At 42.7% G+C, this 18,305-nt stretch overlaps 1 protein-coding gene across 28 annotated transcripts in view; it reads left to right on the top strand.

Moving 5' to 3' along the window:
• Positions 1-18,305, top strand: part of PMFBP1 (polyamine modulated factor 1 binding protein 1) — a 61,006-nt gene that overhangs the window by 23,663 nt on the left and 19,038 nt on the right. For 14 of the 28 annotated variants that reach the window (XM_063699733.1, XM_019012003.4, XM_019012000.4 and 11 more), the window contains 5 exons: positions 9,162-9,332; positions 10,350-10,460; positions 12,916-13,042; positions 13,130-13,287; positions 16,725-16,983. In XM_063699733.1, the coding sequence (XP_063555803.1) occupies positions 9,162-9,332; positions 10,350-10,460; positions 12,916-13,042; positions 13,130-13,287; positions 16,725-16,983 (826 nt within the window). The remainder of the gene's footprint in view (positions 1-9,161; positions 9,333-10,349; positions 10,461-12,915; positions 13,043-13,129; positions 13,288-16,724; positions 16,984-18,305) is intronic. The other 14 variants (XM_063699735.1, XM_055366452.2, XM_063699737.1 and 11 more) reach the window with 2 other exon arrangements.

Raw genomic sequence — 18,305 nt, 5'->3', positions numbered from 1 at the left:
TCAAGTGATTCTCCTGACTCAGCCTCCAGAGTATCTGGGACTACAGTCACGCGCCACCATGCCCGGCCAGTTTTTGTATTTTTAGTAGAGACATGGTTTCGCCGTGTTAGCCAGGCTGGTCTTGAACTCCTGACCTCATGTGATCCACTCACCTCAGTCTCCCAAAGTGCTAGGATTACAGGCGTGAGCCACTGTGCCCAGCCTAAACTGCACATCTTGACAATTTATTTTACTTACTACCTTGTATTCTGTAGTAGGGATGTACTACCTATTGACCTGTTTTTTCCTCTTTTTTACAAACGAGCTGTAATTAACTTCCTTATTTCTTTTGGATAATTCTTGAAGTGTGATTGCTGGGTCAAAGGATATGCTGATTTTTATTGTTTAAAGATACTTCTAAATTATAAACCAAAAAGGTTCTACCAGTTTACACTTTTACCAATAATAATTAAGAGAGCGTATTTCCCCACACCCATCCACGCTGTACGTTTTCATTCTTTTAAAGTTGTGCTAAACACTGATGGGTAGGGAGATAATGTTTACTGGTTACAATTTTCATTACCTTAGTTCTAATAGTCGCAGGTTGGGTTCCCCAGGAAGCCAACTCTAAGACAGAGTAGTGTGCAGGACGTTTTTAGGGAGAGCTCTTGGTATTAACACCAGTGAAAGGAAAGGGCGGAAAGCAAGGTTGGGCAAAGGAAGAAGTCGAGCTGCGATGTAGTCTCAACAAAGGCCTCAGCCAACCCCACAGAGCTGGATGAACCTTCAGAGCCTTGCTAAATTGAAGGGAAGGGAGCTGGCCTTTAAGCCTCCATGTCATCATCAGTTATGGGATGTGGGCCCCATAGGGAGAGGTGCTTGGCCTTGGGCAAAGCAGTTTTCTTCAGCCTACACAATCCCCATAAAGGGCAACAAGTCCTTCGTTGCCAAAGGGGATCTGGAAGGCCCAGCACAGTCTCCACCACACTTATGAAGGATTGAGCACTATTCATAAGCATATTGGTCATATGGATTTCTGTTTTATGAATTACTTGTTAACTTATTTTTTACTGGGTTTTTAGTCTTTTTTTCTATTGGTGGTGTATAGGAGCTTCTTAATATATTACAGACAATAATGCTTCATTACATATGTGGCAAATATTTTCTCCCAGTCTGTAACTTTTCATTTTACTTTATTAGTGGTATTTTTCACCACACAAAACATTTTAATTTTTTTTATTTTTTATTATTACACTTTAAGTTCTGGGGTACATGTGCACAACGTGCAGGTTTGTTACATAGGTAAACATGTGCCATGTTGGTTTGCTGCACCTATCAACTTGTCATTTACATTAGGTATTTCTCCTAATGCTATCCCTCCTCCAGCCCCCCACCCCCCGACAGGCCCCCGTGTGTGATGTTCCCTGCCCTGTATCCATGTGTTCTCATTGTTCAACACCCACTTATGAGTGAGAACATGCGGTGTTTGGTTTTCTCTTCTTGTGTTACTTTGCTGAGAATGATGGTTTCCAGTTTCATCCATGTACCTGCAAAGGACATGAACTCATCCTTTTTTATGGCTGCATAGTATTCCATGGTGTATATGTGCCACATTTTCTTTATCCGGTCTACACTGCTGGGCATTTGGGTTGGTTCCAAGACTTTGCTATTGTGAACAGTGTGGCAGTAAACATATGTGTGCCTGTGTCTTTATAATAGAATTACTTATAATCCTTTGGGTATATACCCAGTAATGGAATTGCTGGGTCAAATGGCATTTCTAGTTCTAGATCCTTGAGGAATCACCACACTGTCTTCCACAATGGTTGAACTAATTTACACTCCCACCAACAGTGTAAAAGTGTTCCTATTTCTCTACATCCTCTCCAGTATCTGTTGTTTCCTGACTTTTTAATGATCGCCATTCTAACTGGCATGAGATGGTATCTCATTGTGGTTTTGACTTGCACTTCTCTAATGACCGGTGATGATGAGCTTTTTTTCATATCTTTCTTGGCTGCATAAATGTCTTCTTTTGAGAAGTGTCTGTTCATATCCTTTGCCCATTTTTTGATGGGGTTGTTTTTTTCTTGTAAATTTGTTTAAGTTCTTTGTAGATTCTGGATATTAGCCCTTTGTCAGATGGATAGATTGCAAACATTTTCTCCCAATCCGTAGGTTGCCTGTTCACTCCTCTGATAGTTTCTTTTGCTGTGCAGAAGCTCTTTAGTTTAATGAGATCCCATTTGTCTATTGTGGCTTTAATTGCCATTGCTATTGGTGTTTTAGTCATGAAGTCTTTGCACGTGCCTATGTCCTGAATGGTATTGCCTAGGTTTTCTTCTAGGGTTTATATGGTTTTAGGTCTTACATTTAAGTCTTTAATCTATCTTGAGTTAATTTTTGTATAAGGTGTAAGGAAAGGATCCAGTTTCAGCTTTCTGCATATGGCTAGCCAGTTTTCCCAGCACCATTTATTAAATAGGGAATCCTTTCCCCATTGGTTGTTTTTGTCAGGTTTGTCAAAGTTTAGAGGGTTGTAGATGTGTGGTGTTATTTCTGAGGCCTCTGTTCTGTTCCATTGGTCTATATATCTGTTTTGGTACCAGTACCATGCTGTTTTGGTTGCTGTAGCCTTGTAATATAGTTTGAAGTCAGGCAGCGTGATGCCTCCAGCTTTGTTCTTTTTGCTTAGGACTGTCTTGGCTATGCAGGCTCTTTTTTGGTTCCATATAAAATTTAAAATAGTTTTTTCCAATTCTGTGAAGAAACTCAGTCGTAGCTTTATGGGGATAGCATTGAATCTATAAAGTACTTTGGGCAGCATGGCCATTTTCATGATATTGATTCTTCCTATCCGTGAGCATGGAATGTTCTTCCATTTGTTTGTGTCCTCTTTTATTTCCTTAACAGTGGTTTGTAGTTCTCCTTGAAGAGGTCCTTCACATCCCTTGTAAGTTGGATTCCTAGGTATTTTATTCTGTTTATAGCAATTGTGAATGGGAGTTCACTCATGATTTGGCTCTCTGTTTGTCTGTTAATGATGTATAGGAATGCTTGTGATTTTTGCACATCGATTTTGTATCCTGAGACTTTGCTGAAGTTGTTTATCAGCTTAAGGAGATTTGGGGCTGAGACGATGGGGTTTTCTAAATATACCGTCATGTCATCTGCAAACAGAGACAATTTGACTTCCTCTTTTCCTAATTGTATACCCTTTATTTCTTTCTCTTGCGTGATTGCCCTGGCCAGAACTTCCAATACTATACGAATAGGAGTGGTGAGAGAGGGCATCCTTGTCTTGTGCTGGGTTTCAAAGGGAATGCTTCCAGTTTTTGCCCTTTCAGTATGATATTGGCTATGGGTTTGTCATAAATAGCTCTTATTATTTTGAGATACGTCCCATCAATACCTAGTTTAGTGAGAGATTTTAGCATGAAGCGCTGTTGAATTTTGTCGAAGGCCTTTTCTGCATCTATTGAGGTAATCATGTGGTTTTTGTCGTTGGTTCTGTTTATGTGATGGATTACATTTATTGATTTGCGTGTGTTGAACCACCCTTGCATCCCAAAGATGAAGCCGACTTGATCATGGTAGATAAGCTTTTTGATGTGCTGCTGGATTCGGTTTGCCAGTATTTTATTGAGGATTTTCGCATCAATGTTCATCAGGGATATTGGTCTAAAATTCTCTTTTTTTGTTGTGTCTCTGTTTTGGTATCAGGATGATGCTGGCCTTTTAAAATGAGTTAGGGAGGATTCCCTCTTTTTCTATTGATTGGAATAGTTTCAGAAGGAATGATACTAACTCCTCTTTGTACCTCTTGTAGAATTCAGTTGTGAATTCGTCTGGTCCTGAACTTTTTTGGTTGACAGGCTATTAATTATTGCCTCAATTTCATAACCTGTTATTGGTCTATTCAGAGATTCAACTTCTTCCTGGTTTAGTTTTGGGAGGGTGTATGTGTCGAGGAATTTATCCATTTCTTCTGGATTTTCTAGTTTATTTGCATAGAGGTGTTTATAGTATTCTCTGATGGTAGTTTGTATTTCTGTGGAATCAGTGGTGATGTCCTCCTTATCATTTTTTATTGCATCTGTTTGATTCTTCTCTCTTTTCTTCTTTATTAGTCTGGCTAGCAGTCTATCTATTTTGTTGATCTTTTCAAAAATCCAGGTCCTGGATTCATTGATTTTTTTGAAGGTTTTTTTGTGTCTCTATCTCCTTCAGTTCACTCTGATCTTAGTTATTTCTTGTCTTCTGCTAGCTTTTGAATTTGTTTGCTCTTACTTCTCTAGTTCTTTTAATTGTGATGTTAGGGTGTCAACTTCAGATCTTTCTTGCTTTCTCTTGTGGGCATTTAGTGCTATAAATTTCCCTCTACACACTGCTTTAAATGTGTCCCAGAGATTCCGGTATGCTGTGTCTTTGTTCTCATTGGTTTCAAAGAACATCTTTATTTCTGCCTTCATTTCATTACTTACCCAGTAGTCATTCAGGAGCAGGTTGTTCAGTTTCCATGCATTTGTGCGGTTTTGAGTGAGTTTCTTAATCCTGAGTTCTAATTTGATTTCACTGTGGTCTGAGAGACAGTTTGTTGTGATTTCTATTCTTTTACATTTGCTGAGGAGTGTTTTACTTCCAATTATGTGATCAATTTTAGAATAAGTGCGAAGTGGTGCTGAGAAGAATGTATATTCTGTTGATTTGGGGTGGAGAGTTCTGTAGATGTCTATTAGGTCCGCTTGGTGCAGAGCTGAGTTCAAGTCCTGGATGTCCTTGTTAATTTTCTGTCTCGTTGATCTGTCTAATATTGACAGTGGAGTGTTAAAGTCTCCCACTATTATTGTGTGGGAGTCTAAGTCTCCTTGTAGGTCTCTAAGAACTTGCTTTATGAATCTGGGTGCTCCTCTATTGGGTGCATATATATATAGGATAGTTAGCTCTTCTTGTTGCATTGATCCCTTTACCATTATGTAATGCCAGAAGATTTTAATTTTTATGGAGTTGAATCTGTCAGTCCTTTATAAATTCTAGGTTTTATGTCTTGCTTAGAAAGGCCTTCACTACCTTCAGGATTATCAAAGTTTATTGTATATTTTCTTTAGCACTTTTATAATTTTGCATTTTTATGTTTTTATCTTTAGTCCATCTGAAATATATATTTTATAAGTATAATGACATAAGGCTTGAATTTTATTATTTAAATGAATATCCAGTGGCCTCAAAACCATTTATTGAACATCCCAAGCCTTCCACACTGGTTCAGGTACCAGCTCACAGACCGATTCTTCTGTACACGGGACCTTCTCTGGACTCTGTATTCTTTTTATCTTTCTGCCAGTTCGTGTGCCAGTGTCAGAGTTTTTTAGTGACTTTAACTGGTAGCTTGTTTTAATAGATCCTGTTAGGACAGGTCCTCCTTCACTCTTCTACACTTTCTATTTTTTCTTGGCCATCTTTTTATTTCTTCTCTTAATGAAATTTAGATTTATGTTGACTGACTTTCAAATTATGTACTAATTTGGGGGAAATTAGCATGCCCTATGGAATATGACATATTTTTACTTTTATGCAAGTTTTCTTGTGTGTCCTTCAGTAAGATTTTGTACTTTTCTCTGTAGATCTCACATATTTCTTGCTATGTTTATTCCTGGACATATTTCAGTTGTTATTGGTTTTATAAATGGGATCTTTTATACATTTAATTTTATTAATTTTTTTTTTTGAGATGGAGGTTCGCTCTTGTTGCCCAGGCTGGAGTGCAATGGTGCGATCTCGGCTCACTGCAACATCCGCCTCCCAGGTTCAAGCGATTCTCCTGCCTCAGCCTCCCGAGTAGCTGGGATTACAGGCATGCGCCACCAGGCCTGGCTAATTTTGTACTTTTAGTAGAGGCGGGTGTTTCTCCGTGTTGGTCAGGCTGGCCTCGAACTCCTGACCTCAGGTGATCTGCCTACCTTGGCCTCCCAAAGTGCTGGGATTACAGGCATGAGCCACCACGCCCGGCCAATTTTTTTTGTTTCTGAGATGGAGTCTCACTCTGTCACCCAGTCTAGAGTGCAGTGAGGCAATCTCTGCTCACTGCAACCTCCGCCTCCTGGGTTCAAGCAATTCTTCTGCCTCAGCCTTCCAAGTAGCTGGGACTACAGGCACGTGCCACCACAGACAGCTAATTTTTGTTATTTTTGCAGAGGCAGGGTTTCATCATGTTGGCCAGGCTGGTCTTGAACTCCTGACCTCAAGTGATCTGCCCACCTCAGCCTCCCAAAGTGCTGGGATTACAGGTGCGAGCCACCATGCCCGGCCTAATTGTATTATTACTGTTATATAGGAAAACTTCTCTCTTATCCTGCCACCTTACTGAGCTCTCTTACCAGATTTTCACTTGACTGTCTTGGATTTTCCTAAATTGCTTTCCCTTTCAAAATTTACACAACTTATTTTCCACCTTATCATATTGACCAGCATCTCTAGAGCAAAGTGGAATTGTAGCCTCTTTGCCTTGCTCCTCATTTTAAAGGAAGTAATTCTAGTATTTCACTATTAAGTACAATGCCTGTTCTTGGCTTCTTTTCAATATCCTTTCTCAAATTGTAAGTATGACTGTCTATATTTAGCTTATCAAGAATTGTTATTAGGAATGAATGTTGAATTTTATCAGATGTTTTTATTAGCATCTATCCATCAATGAAGCAGATTACATGAATAGATTTTCATATATAGAAGAATCTTTATGTTCCTGGAATAAACCCTATTTGATCATAATATATTATTAATAATTTTAATGAACTTTACTAAATTTGTTAAAAGTTAATTTTTTTCATCTATTTTCAGAAATGAGATTAATTTGATGGCCTAAATTTTTGTGCTTTCCTTGCATATTGGTGTCTGCATTATGCCATCCTAATATAATGAGCTGGAAAGCTTTTCACCTTCTTTTAAATCTCTGCCACTGTGTATATATAGGAAGTATCTATTTCTTTAATATTACAAATAAACCCAACTGTTTCTCATTACTGTGCTCGGCAGTCCCTTCACCTCTTCTGCATTCTTGGAGTTTTCCTTTTGCTGTAAATAATTCCTTCTTAATTCTTTCAGAAACAATTGTGGGTGGCACAATTTCTCAATATTTCCATGTCTGAGCAAGGCTTATTTTGTCATCATCCTTGAATGCTAGTTTGGCTGGATATACAAACTTTCAAAAGCATCTTCCCTTAAGTCTTCAAAGATACTGCTGCATTTCTTTGTACCACCTTGTACCACAGTATTAGAGATGCATTGTTAGATGTCAGTGTGTTTCTCATTTTTCATAGTTTACCTATTTTATCTCTTTGAACACTGGAGGTTTTTAGGCTTGGGGTGTTAAGCCATTCAACACTTCACTAACCCTTTTAGTCTGAAGGTCTACATTTTTCTTCACTTCAGAGAATATTTCTCCTATTCCTTCTAAATTAGTTTCCATTTTTCATCCCATAGTATTAAGAAGATATGTAGATATCTTCTTCCTTGTTAGCTTTTCTGTTATGTTTTCCAGTCATTTGCCCCTGTAGACTCTGCATTATCTACATGAACATTATTTACAGTCAATTTTAGATTTCTGCCTAGGCTTCCTGCAGCTTGCTCACAGAAGGCTTTCATGCTCACTGAACATGAAGTATTCCTAACTTTGCCTGAAAAAGCCCAGTTAGAGAGACAAGTTTAATGGGGAAAGGATCTACCATCCAAACTAGAACGCTTTGCTTTTTTTTTTTTTTTCACGATGTATATCAATTTACCCCCTTATGATTGTGAACCAATAAGAGGGCAGTAACCTTCGTGCATGATTTCAAACGATCTAGGGAAAGACATTTAAAACAAACATGGTTCAAGGAAAATAGCCATACTCATGTTGATGACAGTGTTAGGTGTTAATTTCTTTGAAGGACAATAGTACAATATCCAATTTTAAATATGATCTGGGAGTCCTACTTCTATGAATTTAATGTACACAATTACCAGAATAAATACTCAAAGATTTATGTACAAAAGTATTCATTTCAGCTTTATTTCAGAAAAAAAAAAATATGGAAACAACCTATATTCTCATCAGTAGGAAACCAGATCAACACATTTAAAAGCAATTTGAAAGAACAAGATAGAAGCACATGTACTAGCACTGATAAATCTCTAACACATCTTGCTGAGTAAAAAAACATTTTTTATGTTTTAAAAAGCCAACATAATTTATATTGTACAGATTCATTTATATTATGTAAATATAGTATAAAGTTCTAGAATATGCACAGACTGTCATCTCTGGAAAGTAGAGAGATAATGAAATTAGAAGTGATGGTCGAAGAAAAATTCAGATCTGCCTGTAGTGTTACAATGTTTTAGAGAGACAATATAAATATAATTACTTGTGTAATTTGAAATTAATTTTAAAAGAGGAGTAAGATAGATCAACAAGTAACAATATGAAAACTATCTTAAATAAATTGTCAAGTGAAAACACAGTGTTTAAATACTGTATAAGACACTCATTTGTCCGCCGGATGTGGTAGCTCATGCCTGTAATCCCAGCACTTTGGGAGACTGAGGCGGGTGAATCACCTGAGGTTAGCAGTTTGAGACCTGCCTGGCCAACGTGGCGAAACCCTGTCTCTACTAAAAATACAAAAAAATTAGCCCGGCATGGTGGCACATGCCTGTAATTCTAGCTATTTGGGAGGCTGAGGCAGGAGAATCGCTTGAACCTGGAAGGCAGAGGTTGCAGTGAGCCAGGATAGTGCCACTACACTCCAGCCTGGGCGACAGAGTGAGACTCCATCTCAAAAAAAAAAAAAAAAAAAAAAGACTCATTTGTGTAAGAAAAAAGTGATTTTTATGCAAATATGCATAAAATATTCCTGAATTATATCCAAAAAGCTGGTAACATGGATTGTCATCAAAAAGGACACCTGAGTCATAGTTAGGATGGAGGAAGACTTATCTTTCAGTGTCTTCTCTTGTGAACCATTTGGACTTTTTAACATGTATATGCACTAGTTAATATTTTTTCTTTTGTTAAGGAAACCATGATTTCCATATATGAACATATACCTTTAGAATATAGGTCTAGAGATTTTCCGTGCTCATGGAATTCTGAAGTAACTCACAAACTATAAGCAAAATCAACCTATTATTTTTAAATCTCTCAGGAGCCTGAGAACAAGGGTGATCATTCAAAGGTACGGATATACACTTCTCCTTGCATGATTCAAGAGCATCAGGAGACCCTGAAACGACTGTCTGAAGTCTGGCAAAAGGTCTCTCAACAGGATGATCTCATTCAAGAACTTCGAAATAAGCTGGCCTGCAGTAACGCTTTGGTAAGTGCCTTCTTCTAGAACATGTCTCTGGGAGACCCTCGATCAAGACATGGGGAGAGAAAGGAGGGAAAAAGAGTCACCTAAATTAATCTTTTTCGCCAAGAATCCTCAAATGTCTGATATATACTTGCCCCCCCCCCCCACTTTGTTCATATTCTCCATGGTAATGCTTCTTCCCACCCACATAGTGTGAGATTCTAAAGAATCTTAAAATCTCTCACACAACAACCTAAATGCCCATCAGTGGGAAAATGGTTAAAGAGATTAAGAGAAATAATTAAAGAGATATCCCTACTGTGGAATAATACGCAGCCAGTAAAAAGGACTAAGCACATCTGTAAGAGCTGCATGGAAGGGGCTTTGTGACTTATTGTCAAGAATAAGTTGCAGAATTCCATGTATAGTTCAGTCCAACTTTTGTTTTATCTCTAATGATAATACTAATATATAAGTACAAACTGAATTTTCAATACTGTCCTCTCCCTTAGTGGAAGTGAGAGAAGGGAGAATAAGTGAAGAGGGGGTTTCACTTTTCCATGCTTAAGTCTTATTTGAATTATTTTCAACAAATTCAAAAAAGCATAAAATTAAAACCAAAATTTCATGTTTTTTATTTTTCGAAAAAAAATTACACACACAATTACACACTCCATAAGGAACTTCCTTCTTTAATTCTCAAACTTTGTATCCTGTCCTCTGATAGATTAGGTGTATCTCTCCATCACAGCTCCTGAAGAACCTTCTTCTGCCTCATCAAATGGACCAAACGGAGGTTTAGGAGAGAGTGCAAGGGTGGGCATTGATGAACTTGAGACAGATCACATATGCCTTAGAGAACCTTGATGTAAGATGGGGAGCTTAATTCCTTCTCCCTACCTACCCCACAGGAAATGCCTGATGAATTGTATAATTCTGCAACAAACTTATGCTGTAGAAAGGAACACTCTGAAATAATAGTCATGGTAACAAGCACGTTCCATTGATCATCCAGCATAACTGATCTAAGCTTATTTGCAGGTTCTGGAGCGTGAAGAGGCTTTGATAAAACTACAAGCCGATTTTGCTTCCTGTACAGCCACCCACAGATACCCTCCTAGCTCCTCAGAAGAGTGTGAAGACATCAAAAAGGTGGGAGAAATTTGCTGATCTGTGCCTACTGGGATCGGGCTGAGCTGGGTTTGATTCTGGGCTTTCCTACTTATTTTTTATTTTTATATGACAATTTATATTTTATTTTATATCTGTGTGAGCTTGGTTGGCCCTGCCACAAGGATACTGTGTATAATGTATGCCAAACCCAGAAGACAGGCAGCATTCAATTTTGGAACTGCACCTGTCTCTTAACCCACTGCTAACAGTACACCTCAACATTCAATACTTCTGTTGCCTTGCTAGATTCAAAAGGACCATCTAGCCTCCTAGTGTCTGGCTGGAGTTGAAAAGTAGCTAATTTAGGAAAGATTATTAATCCAAATTTATTCCCCCTGCTTTTTTTTTTTTTGAGAACTCTGTGTTTGCAAAATTCAAAGCAGTATCAAAAGTTGATTCTAATAATAAATAAGCAGTTAAACCATGTAAACAAATAGCAAGAATTGAGTGGCCAGGTGTGGTGGCTCATGCCAGTAACCCCAGAACTTTGGGCGGCCAGGGTGAGCAGATCACTTGAGGTCAGGACTTAGAGACCCACCTGGCCAACTTGGTGAAACTCCATCTCTACTAAAAATACGAAAATTAGCCAGGTGTGGTGGTGGGTACCTGTAGTCCCAGCTACTAGGGAGGCTGAGGCAGGAGAATCACTTCAACCCAGGAGGTCGAGGTTGCAGTGATCTGAGATCACACCACTGCACTCCAGCCTGGACCACAGAATGAGACTCCATCTCAAATAAAATAAATAAAAGTTGATGAACCAGGAGTTAAAACATGGCCAGGTGTCCTCTTAGGTGAGGTCCTGTTAAGTCAGCCATGACTGAACTTGGTACCTGGCAAAGCCAGCCACAGGAGGCCATGCTGGGCAGGTGCTGGCATGCCTGCATGCCCCAAGACTGATGCCGAAATGGGGGCGAAGTGGGGTGGCAGAGGGAGTAAACAACACATGTCAGCTCCCCAAGGGGTTCTCTAGTCGGGGAGGAGGAGATGCTCCTCTTTCCAGGACTTTCCAATCCCAGAAAGTTGGTTAAACAAGGGATCAGTATTGAACTTTGTAGTTCTTCCTTGGACATCTGTCAATATTTATTTTAAAGATCAGTTCCCTGTTATTCACATCCTGACCTAGAGCAAAAATCTCATAAGACTCCATTTTTTTAGTGATACAAACTTCCCCAAGAAGCAGAATACACCTTCCCCCACCGCATTATGTTTCCTTTCCAAAGCCCTCATGCTCCCTGGGGCTCCATTAGGAACGAGAGACCCACGCCAGCTTTTTCCAGCAGGCCTCTCCTCCCCTCGGCCAGTGTGGCACAGTGTGGGGCTTTGAGTCCCTGCAGTGCCCACTCCTGGGTCCTGCAGTGGCTGCCCTGAATCTCTGCAGCTGTCACCTCCTGGCTTACTGCTGCTGCTCTCCCTCCTAGCAGCTCTGAAATCACACAGATAACTCTCCCCAATATCCCTGATGCCCAGGCAACGAATTGCTCCTCCCCAGCCACATGCTCCTGCCTTCTCTTGGTGAGGAAGGCATCCCCTCTCCTTCAGGGTAGAAGCCAATGGTCTTGCAGAAGGACCCCAAGCCCCAGGTGATGTGACCATCCAGCTCCTCACCTCGTCTCCTCCCGCTCTCCCCATTGCCTGCTCCGTGCCAGCCGCACTTGCCTCCTCCATGTTCCCACCACAGGCGTTGTCTCTGGCTAGTCTCCCCGCCTGAAAGCTCACCTCCAGCAAGTCTCAGCTGAGAGGCCACCTTCGCAGGGAGGCCAGCCCATCCTCCTACTTAAAATTGCAACATGTGCCTCCCCCGCCCATGCCCCTCCATTCCCCTTCGCTCTTCTGTTTCCCCCATAGCACTTATTCACTGTTAACATTTTCTATAAGTCACTACTTATTATGCTCTTCATCTCACCCCACTAGGTCAGCTCTGTGGGGATAAGGATTTGTCTGTGTCTTTTGCTCCACATTATTTGCTTTGAAAATATTAATGGAGCCATGCCCAGCACCTAGGACAGTGCCAGGCACACAGTAGATTCTCCATAAACAACTGTCTGTCTCAGGGAGGAAGGGATACAGGGATGGCTGCTTTTATGTGTATTCCGTGTGAGCCTGAGAAGTCTGCAATATCCTTTTGTTTTATTCTCTTTTTAAAAAAAAAATCATTGGGAGACAATGGACAAATTATAAAATTCACCATTGGTTTTTAGTATATTCACAAGGTTGGGCAATCATCACCACTACCTAATTCCAGAACATCTGTGTCACCCCAGAAGAAACCCTGTACCCATTAGCAGTCACTCCACACACCCATCCCCTGGCCCCCAGCAACCATTACTCTGCTACTGTGTCCCTACTTACTGTTGACTGTGGATGCTGGGCATTTTAGAAAGCACTCTCCATTGTCTCTCATCTCCTCATCCTGCCCTGTTCTTCCATCTGCCAGATACTGAAGCACTTGCAGGAGCAGAAAGACAGCCAGTGCCTGCATGTGGAGGAGTACCAGAACCTGGTGAAGGATCTGCGCATGGAACTAGAGGCCGTGTCGGAACAGAAGAGAAACATCATGAAGGGTAAACTGGGGCTGCAGGCTGTGGCAGGGGAGCCAGAAGGAAGCCTAACTCTCCCCTGAGCATAGACTTTGTCCCGCCCCATGGTAGACATGATGAAGCTGGAGCTGGACCTGCACGGACTGCGGGAGGAGACATCTGCCCACATTGAGAGGAAGGATAAGGACATCACCATCCTGCAGTGCCGGCTGCAGGAGCTGCAGCTGGAGTTCACCGAGACCCAAAAACTCACTTTGAAGAAAGACAAGGTAAAGTGAGGAACTCTGGTTGGGGTTCCCAATGGGGCAGTTGTGAGGCCATGTCCTGGCATTAACTGGTTCTGCCTTCACCCACCATTATTGCTTTGGGAGCCTCAACACAAGCGCAGTGAGATGGTGGCTCTTCAGGCCCAGGCTCAATTCTAAGCACTTCTTTGGTATTTCTCATCATACATAATAAATAAATCTGATTATGCAGGGACCAAAACAGAGGCACTGACTTTTCCCAAGCCCCGCAAGGTAGCAAGAGCATTTGGGACACACTTACTTGCATTGTTCCCTTATACTCTTTTTATGCTCGATAGTGGAAGGAAATGATGTAAAATAACAGGTAGCCTTACTAAGAATTTCAAGTGAATTTCACTTTTAAAATTACAAATATCTGCCTGGGCATGGTGGCTCAAGCCTGTAATCCCGGCACTTTAAGAGGCCGAGGTGGGGAGATCTCTTGAGCCCAGGAGTTTGAGACCAGCCTGGGTAACATGATGAAACCCTGTCTCTACAAAAAATACAAAAATTATCTGGGCATGGTGGTGTGCGCCTGTAGTCCCAGCTACTTGGGAGGCTCAAGTCACAGGATCACATGAGCCCCTTGAGCCCAGGAGGTGGAGGTTGCAGTGAGTCGTGATCATGCCATGCACTCTAGCCTGGACACTAGAATGAGACCCTGTCTCAAAAAAAAAAAAAAAACAGAAAAATTAAAAATATCTTATGAATATGTAAATAGGCAGTTTGAAAATATTAATGGAGCTGTGCCCTAAAAGAGCTGTTACTGCCAACATAAATCAAGTTCTTGGAAAAGCCTAGAAATGGAACCAAGAACAGAAAGGTCGTGAAACCAATGCAAGCTTTTTTAATCAGTACTATTCCGACTCTGAACTTCCTTCAGAGCTATTAAAAATAATCCAGCTGAGGGCCGGGTGCGGTGGCCCACGCTTGTAATCCCAGCACTTTGGGAGGCCGAGGTGGGTGGATCACTTGAGGTCAGGAGTTCAAGACCAGCCTGACCAACAGGGTGAAACCCCGTCTCTACTAAAAAAAAAAAACAACAACAAAAAAAAAAAACACACACAAAATTAGCCAGGCATGGTGGTGCACAGCTGTAATCCCAGCTACTTGGGAGGCTGAGGCAGGAGAATGGCTTGAAGCCGGGAGGGGAGGTTGCAGTGAGCCAAGATTGCACCATTGCACTCCAGCCTGGGCAACAAGAGCGAAACTCTGTCTCAAATAATAATAATAATTATCATCATCATCCAGCTGATAGACTAGCTGGTCATGAAAACCTCCTGTTTCAAGGCACAGAGGAGATATGCCCGTCAAAACAGAGGCATTTGGAGAGATGATGACAAGGCACGGAGTCTGGGTAAACAGTTTTGAGTTATTCATATATTCACTCCACAAATATTTTTGAGCCCTAAGATATGCCAAGCACCGTCCTAGTCACTAAGAATATCACAAAACCTGCAACATGCCTCCTCTCATAGAGCTTGCACTCCTGTGTAGGGAGACAGCCGGTAAACAAAATTAATATATAATACTGATATACCCACATCAGACACTGATAAATCCCTCCAACAGCTTGATGGCGGTTGTACACAGGGTGATCAGAGAAGTCCTCTCTGATAAGGTGACATTTGGGCAGAGATTTGAATGAAGTGAGGGAGCCACCCGGGCAGAGGTCTGGAGGAAGAATATTCCAGGCAGAGGGAATAGCAAGTGCAAAGGCCCTGAGGTGGAGTCTGCTTGGAGTGTTCCAGGAGCTCAGCAGAGGCAGAGAGTTGTGAGGGTGGCAAGGGGTGAGGTCAGACAGGTAGCCTAGGACCAGACCATGGGGTGCTTGTAAGGACTCCCTCCTTTTTCTAAGAGATGGAAGCCAGTGGAGGGTTTTGAGCTGAGGCAAAAGATCTGACTTGCACTTTTAAGATCCCTCTCTCTAGCTGGGCGCAGTGGCTCATGCCTGTGATCTCAGAACTTTGGGAGGCCAAGGTAGGAGGATCACTTGAGCCCAGGAGTCTGAGACCAGCCTGGGCAACATGGCAAGACCCCATCTCTGCAAAAAAATGTTTAAACTAGCTGAGTATAGTGGCACACCCCTGCAGTCCCAGCTACTCAGGATGTTAGCAGTGGTAGTTATCCATATGGGTCTGTAGCAACCTCAGATCTTGCCTCCTCAGAAGAAAGAATTTGACTGAGGGGCAGAAGGCAGAAGGAGAGACTGAGGCAAGTTTCAGAGCAGGCAGGAGTGAACATTTTTTAAAAGCCTTAGAGCAGTAATGAAAGGAGGGAAAATATACTTGGAAGAGGGCCAAGCAGGCGACTTGAGAGACCAAATGTGCCATTTGACCTCTTGATTGGGGTTTTCTTACTGCAGCCTCCCAGGTCCAAGCGATTCTCCTGCCTCAGCCTCCCAAGCAGTTGGGATTACAGGTGCCTGCCACCACGCCCGGCTAATATTTGTATTTTTAGTAGAGATGGTGTTTCACCATGTTGGCCAAGCTAGTCTGTAACTCCTGACTTCAAGTGATCCACCTGCCTCGGCCTGCATACTTCTGGGGTCCTGCATTACTTCTCACCACTCTCCCAACTCCTGAGACCTTACCCAGGAATCTGCTGATCACCAGTTTCAGGTGTTTTCTATCTATTAGGACCCTGCCTTTCCCTGGCATGGCCATGACCAATTATTACTTTAGAGTGACAATTAACAACCTCCTGACCATCACCTGATGGTCTCCCGACAACCCTGGTGTATGTGGCAGGGGAGCCCTCTCCTGCCCTGCTCACACCTGACTAGCTACCTGCTGTAACAGGGAGACTGAGGTGGGAGGATCGCTTGAGCCTAGGAGGTTATAGCTGCATTGAGCTAAGATCGTGCCACTGCACTCCAGCCTGAGCAACAGAGTGAGAGTGCCTCAAAAACTAAAACTAAACTAAGATAATAAACGGCTGGGTACGGTGGCTCAGACCTGTAATCCCAACACTTCGGGAGGCCGAGGCAGGTGGATTACTTGAAGTCAGGAGTTTTAGACCAGCCGGGCCAACATGGTGAAACCCCGTCTCTAATAAAAATACAAATATTAGCCAGGCGTGGTGGTGGACACCTGTAATCCCAACTACTTGGGAGGCTGAGGCAGGAAAATGGCTTGAACATGGGAGATTGCAGTGAGCCAAGATCATGCTATTGCACTCCAGCCTGGGCAACAGAGAGAGACTCTGTCTCAAAAACAATAACAATAATAATAATTATAAAGACTCCCTCTCTCAACTGCGTGGAGAATAGCCTGAGGGGAAGAGGAGTGGAGGCAGGGAGGTTTGTGCAATGTCCAGGCAGGGGATGCCAGTGGCTTGGATGAGGGCTTGCGACAACCTCTCACTGCCTTCACCCACTGCCACTCAGACCTTTCCCAGCATTTGCATTTTGCTGTCTTCAGTTCCTCCAAGAGAAAGATGAGATGCTGCAAGAGCTGGAGAAGAAACTGACACAGGTTCAGAACAGCCTCCTGAAAAAGGAGAAGGAGCTGGAGAAGCAGCAGTGCATGGCCACAGAACTTGAAATGACAGTCAAGGAGGCTAAGCAGGGCAAGTCCAAGGAGGCGGAGTGCAAGGCCCTGCAGGCTGAGGTCCAGAAGCTGAAGAACAGTCTCGAAGAGGCCAAGCAGCAGGAGAGGCTGGCTGGTGAGGCCCCTGCAGGTGCTGTCCCACCACACTTTTCTGTGGGGCTAGAGCAGCCGTAGAGCAGCCACCTTCTCTCTCCCAGGGGCCACTTCCCCTCGCCCTCCTCCAGCGTCTCACTGCAGACCTTCACAGGGCCTCATCCTATACCTCACAGCAGTGGCCACCGCCCTCTTGAATTCCTTCACCCACTCCCAAGCTCACCTGCCCTCTGTAGTCACCCACCCACCATTCTCCCAGCAGTCTTGCCTGAAGACCCTGGCCCTTCCTGGCCACAGGGAGGCAGGGCTCTGTCCTTTGCACCACAATCCTCTCCATCTTCTTCAGGCCCTCATCACGCAATTCACTTCACCCTTTCCTGGCTTTTTATTCCCTTTCTCCTTTTTGCCCCCAAATACATTCTCTTCTGTGCAGCTTGCACTGTGGATGATGTCCTTGTCCCTCCACAGAGCCTGCTTTCTCAGAAGTCACCAATAACTTCTTGCCTTGGGTACAGGGTTTCTCTGGGGGTGATGAAAATGCTCTGGAATTAAATATTGGTGATGGTTGCGTGACTTTGTGATTATCCAAAAAACTACTGAATTGTATACTTTTAAAGGGTGAATTTGCCAAGCACGATGGCTCACGCCTATAATCCCGGCACTTTTGGAGGCCAAGGTGGGCAGATCACTTGAGCCCAGGAGTTCAAGACAGCCTGGGCAACATGGCAAAACTTTGTCTCTACAAAACATACAAAAATTAGCCAGGCATGGTGGTGGGCACCTGTAGTCCCAGCTACTTGGGAGGCTGAGGTGGGAGGATCACTTGAGCCTGAGAGGTCAAGGTTGCAGTGAGCTGAGATTACGCCAGTGCACTCCAGACTGGGCAATAGAGTGAGACTCTGTCTCATAAAAAGTGGGGGCGAGGGGCTAAATTCATGTTATATGAATTACTTATCAATTTATAAGATAAGATCCAAGCTTGGCTTCCTTCCTCACCCTCCTTTAATGCTGTGTTCCTTGATGCTGTTGGCTACTTATGCCTCAAAGTTTGTTTCTCAGCTTTGGAGACATCACGGGTCCGTCTTTCTCCCACAAACCTCCCCATTGTTCTCTTTTCTCTCCTGCTCTGACTGCAGTCATCCAGAGACTCTCCTCCCCTTCTTACTCGTTCCTCAGTGAGCTCCCTCCTCTGTGTAGCTCCCTTTCTCTACAGGTAACTCCAAGACTTCAAGCCCCAGCTCTAACTTTGCAGCTGCCTTCCCCTCATACCCAGTGGAGGCAAAGGCGTGGGCTAGAAGGATATTGCTGGAAGTTTTTCTCTATTCTAATGTATTCCAATTTTCCTGAAGCAGTTTTTCT

This window comes from Gorilla gorilla, chromosome 18 (genome assembly GCF_029281585.2).
Source record: "Gorilla gorilla gorilla isolate KB3781 chromosome 18, NHGRI_mGorGor1-v2.1_pri, whole genome shotgun sequence".
NCBI lineage: Eukaryota > Metazoa > Chordata > Mammalia > Primates > Hominidae > Gorilla > Gorilla gorilla.
Note: the sequence above shows the minus strand (reverse complement) of the source record. Positions and strands in the feature narration are given on the sequence as shown.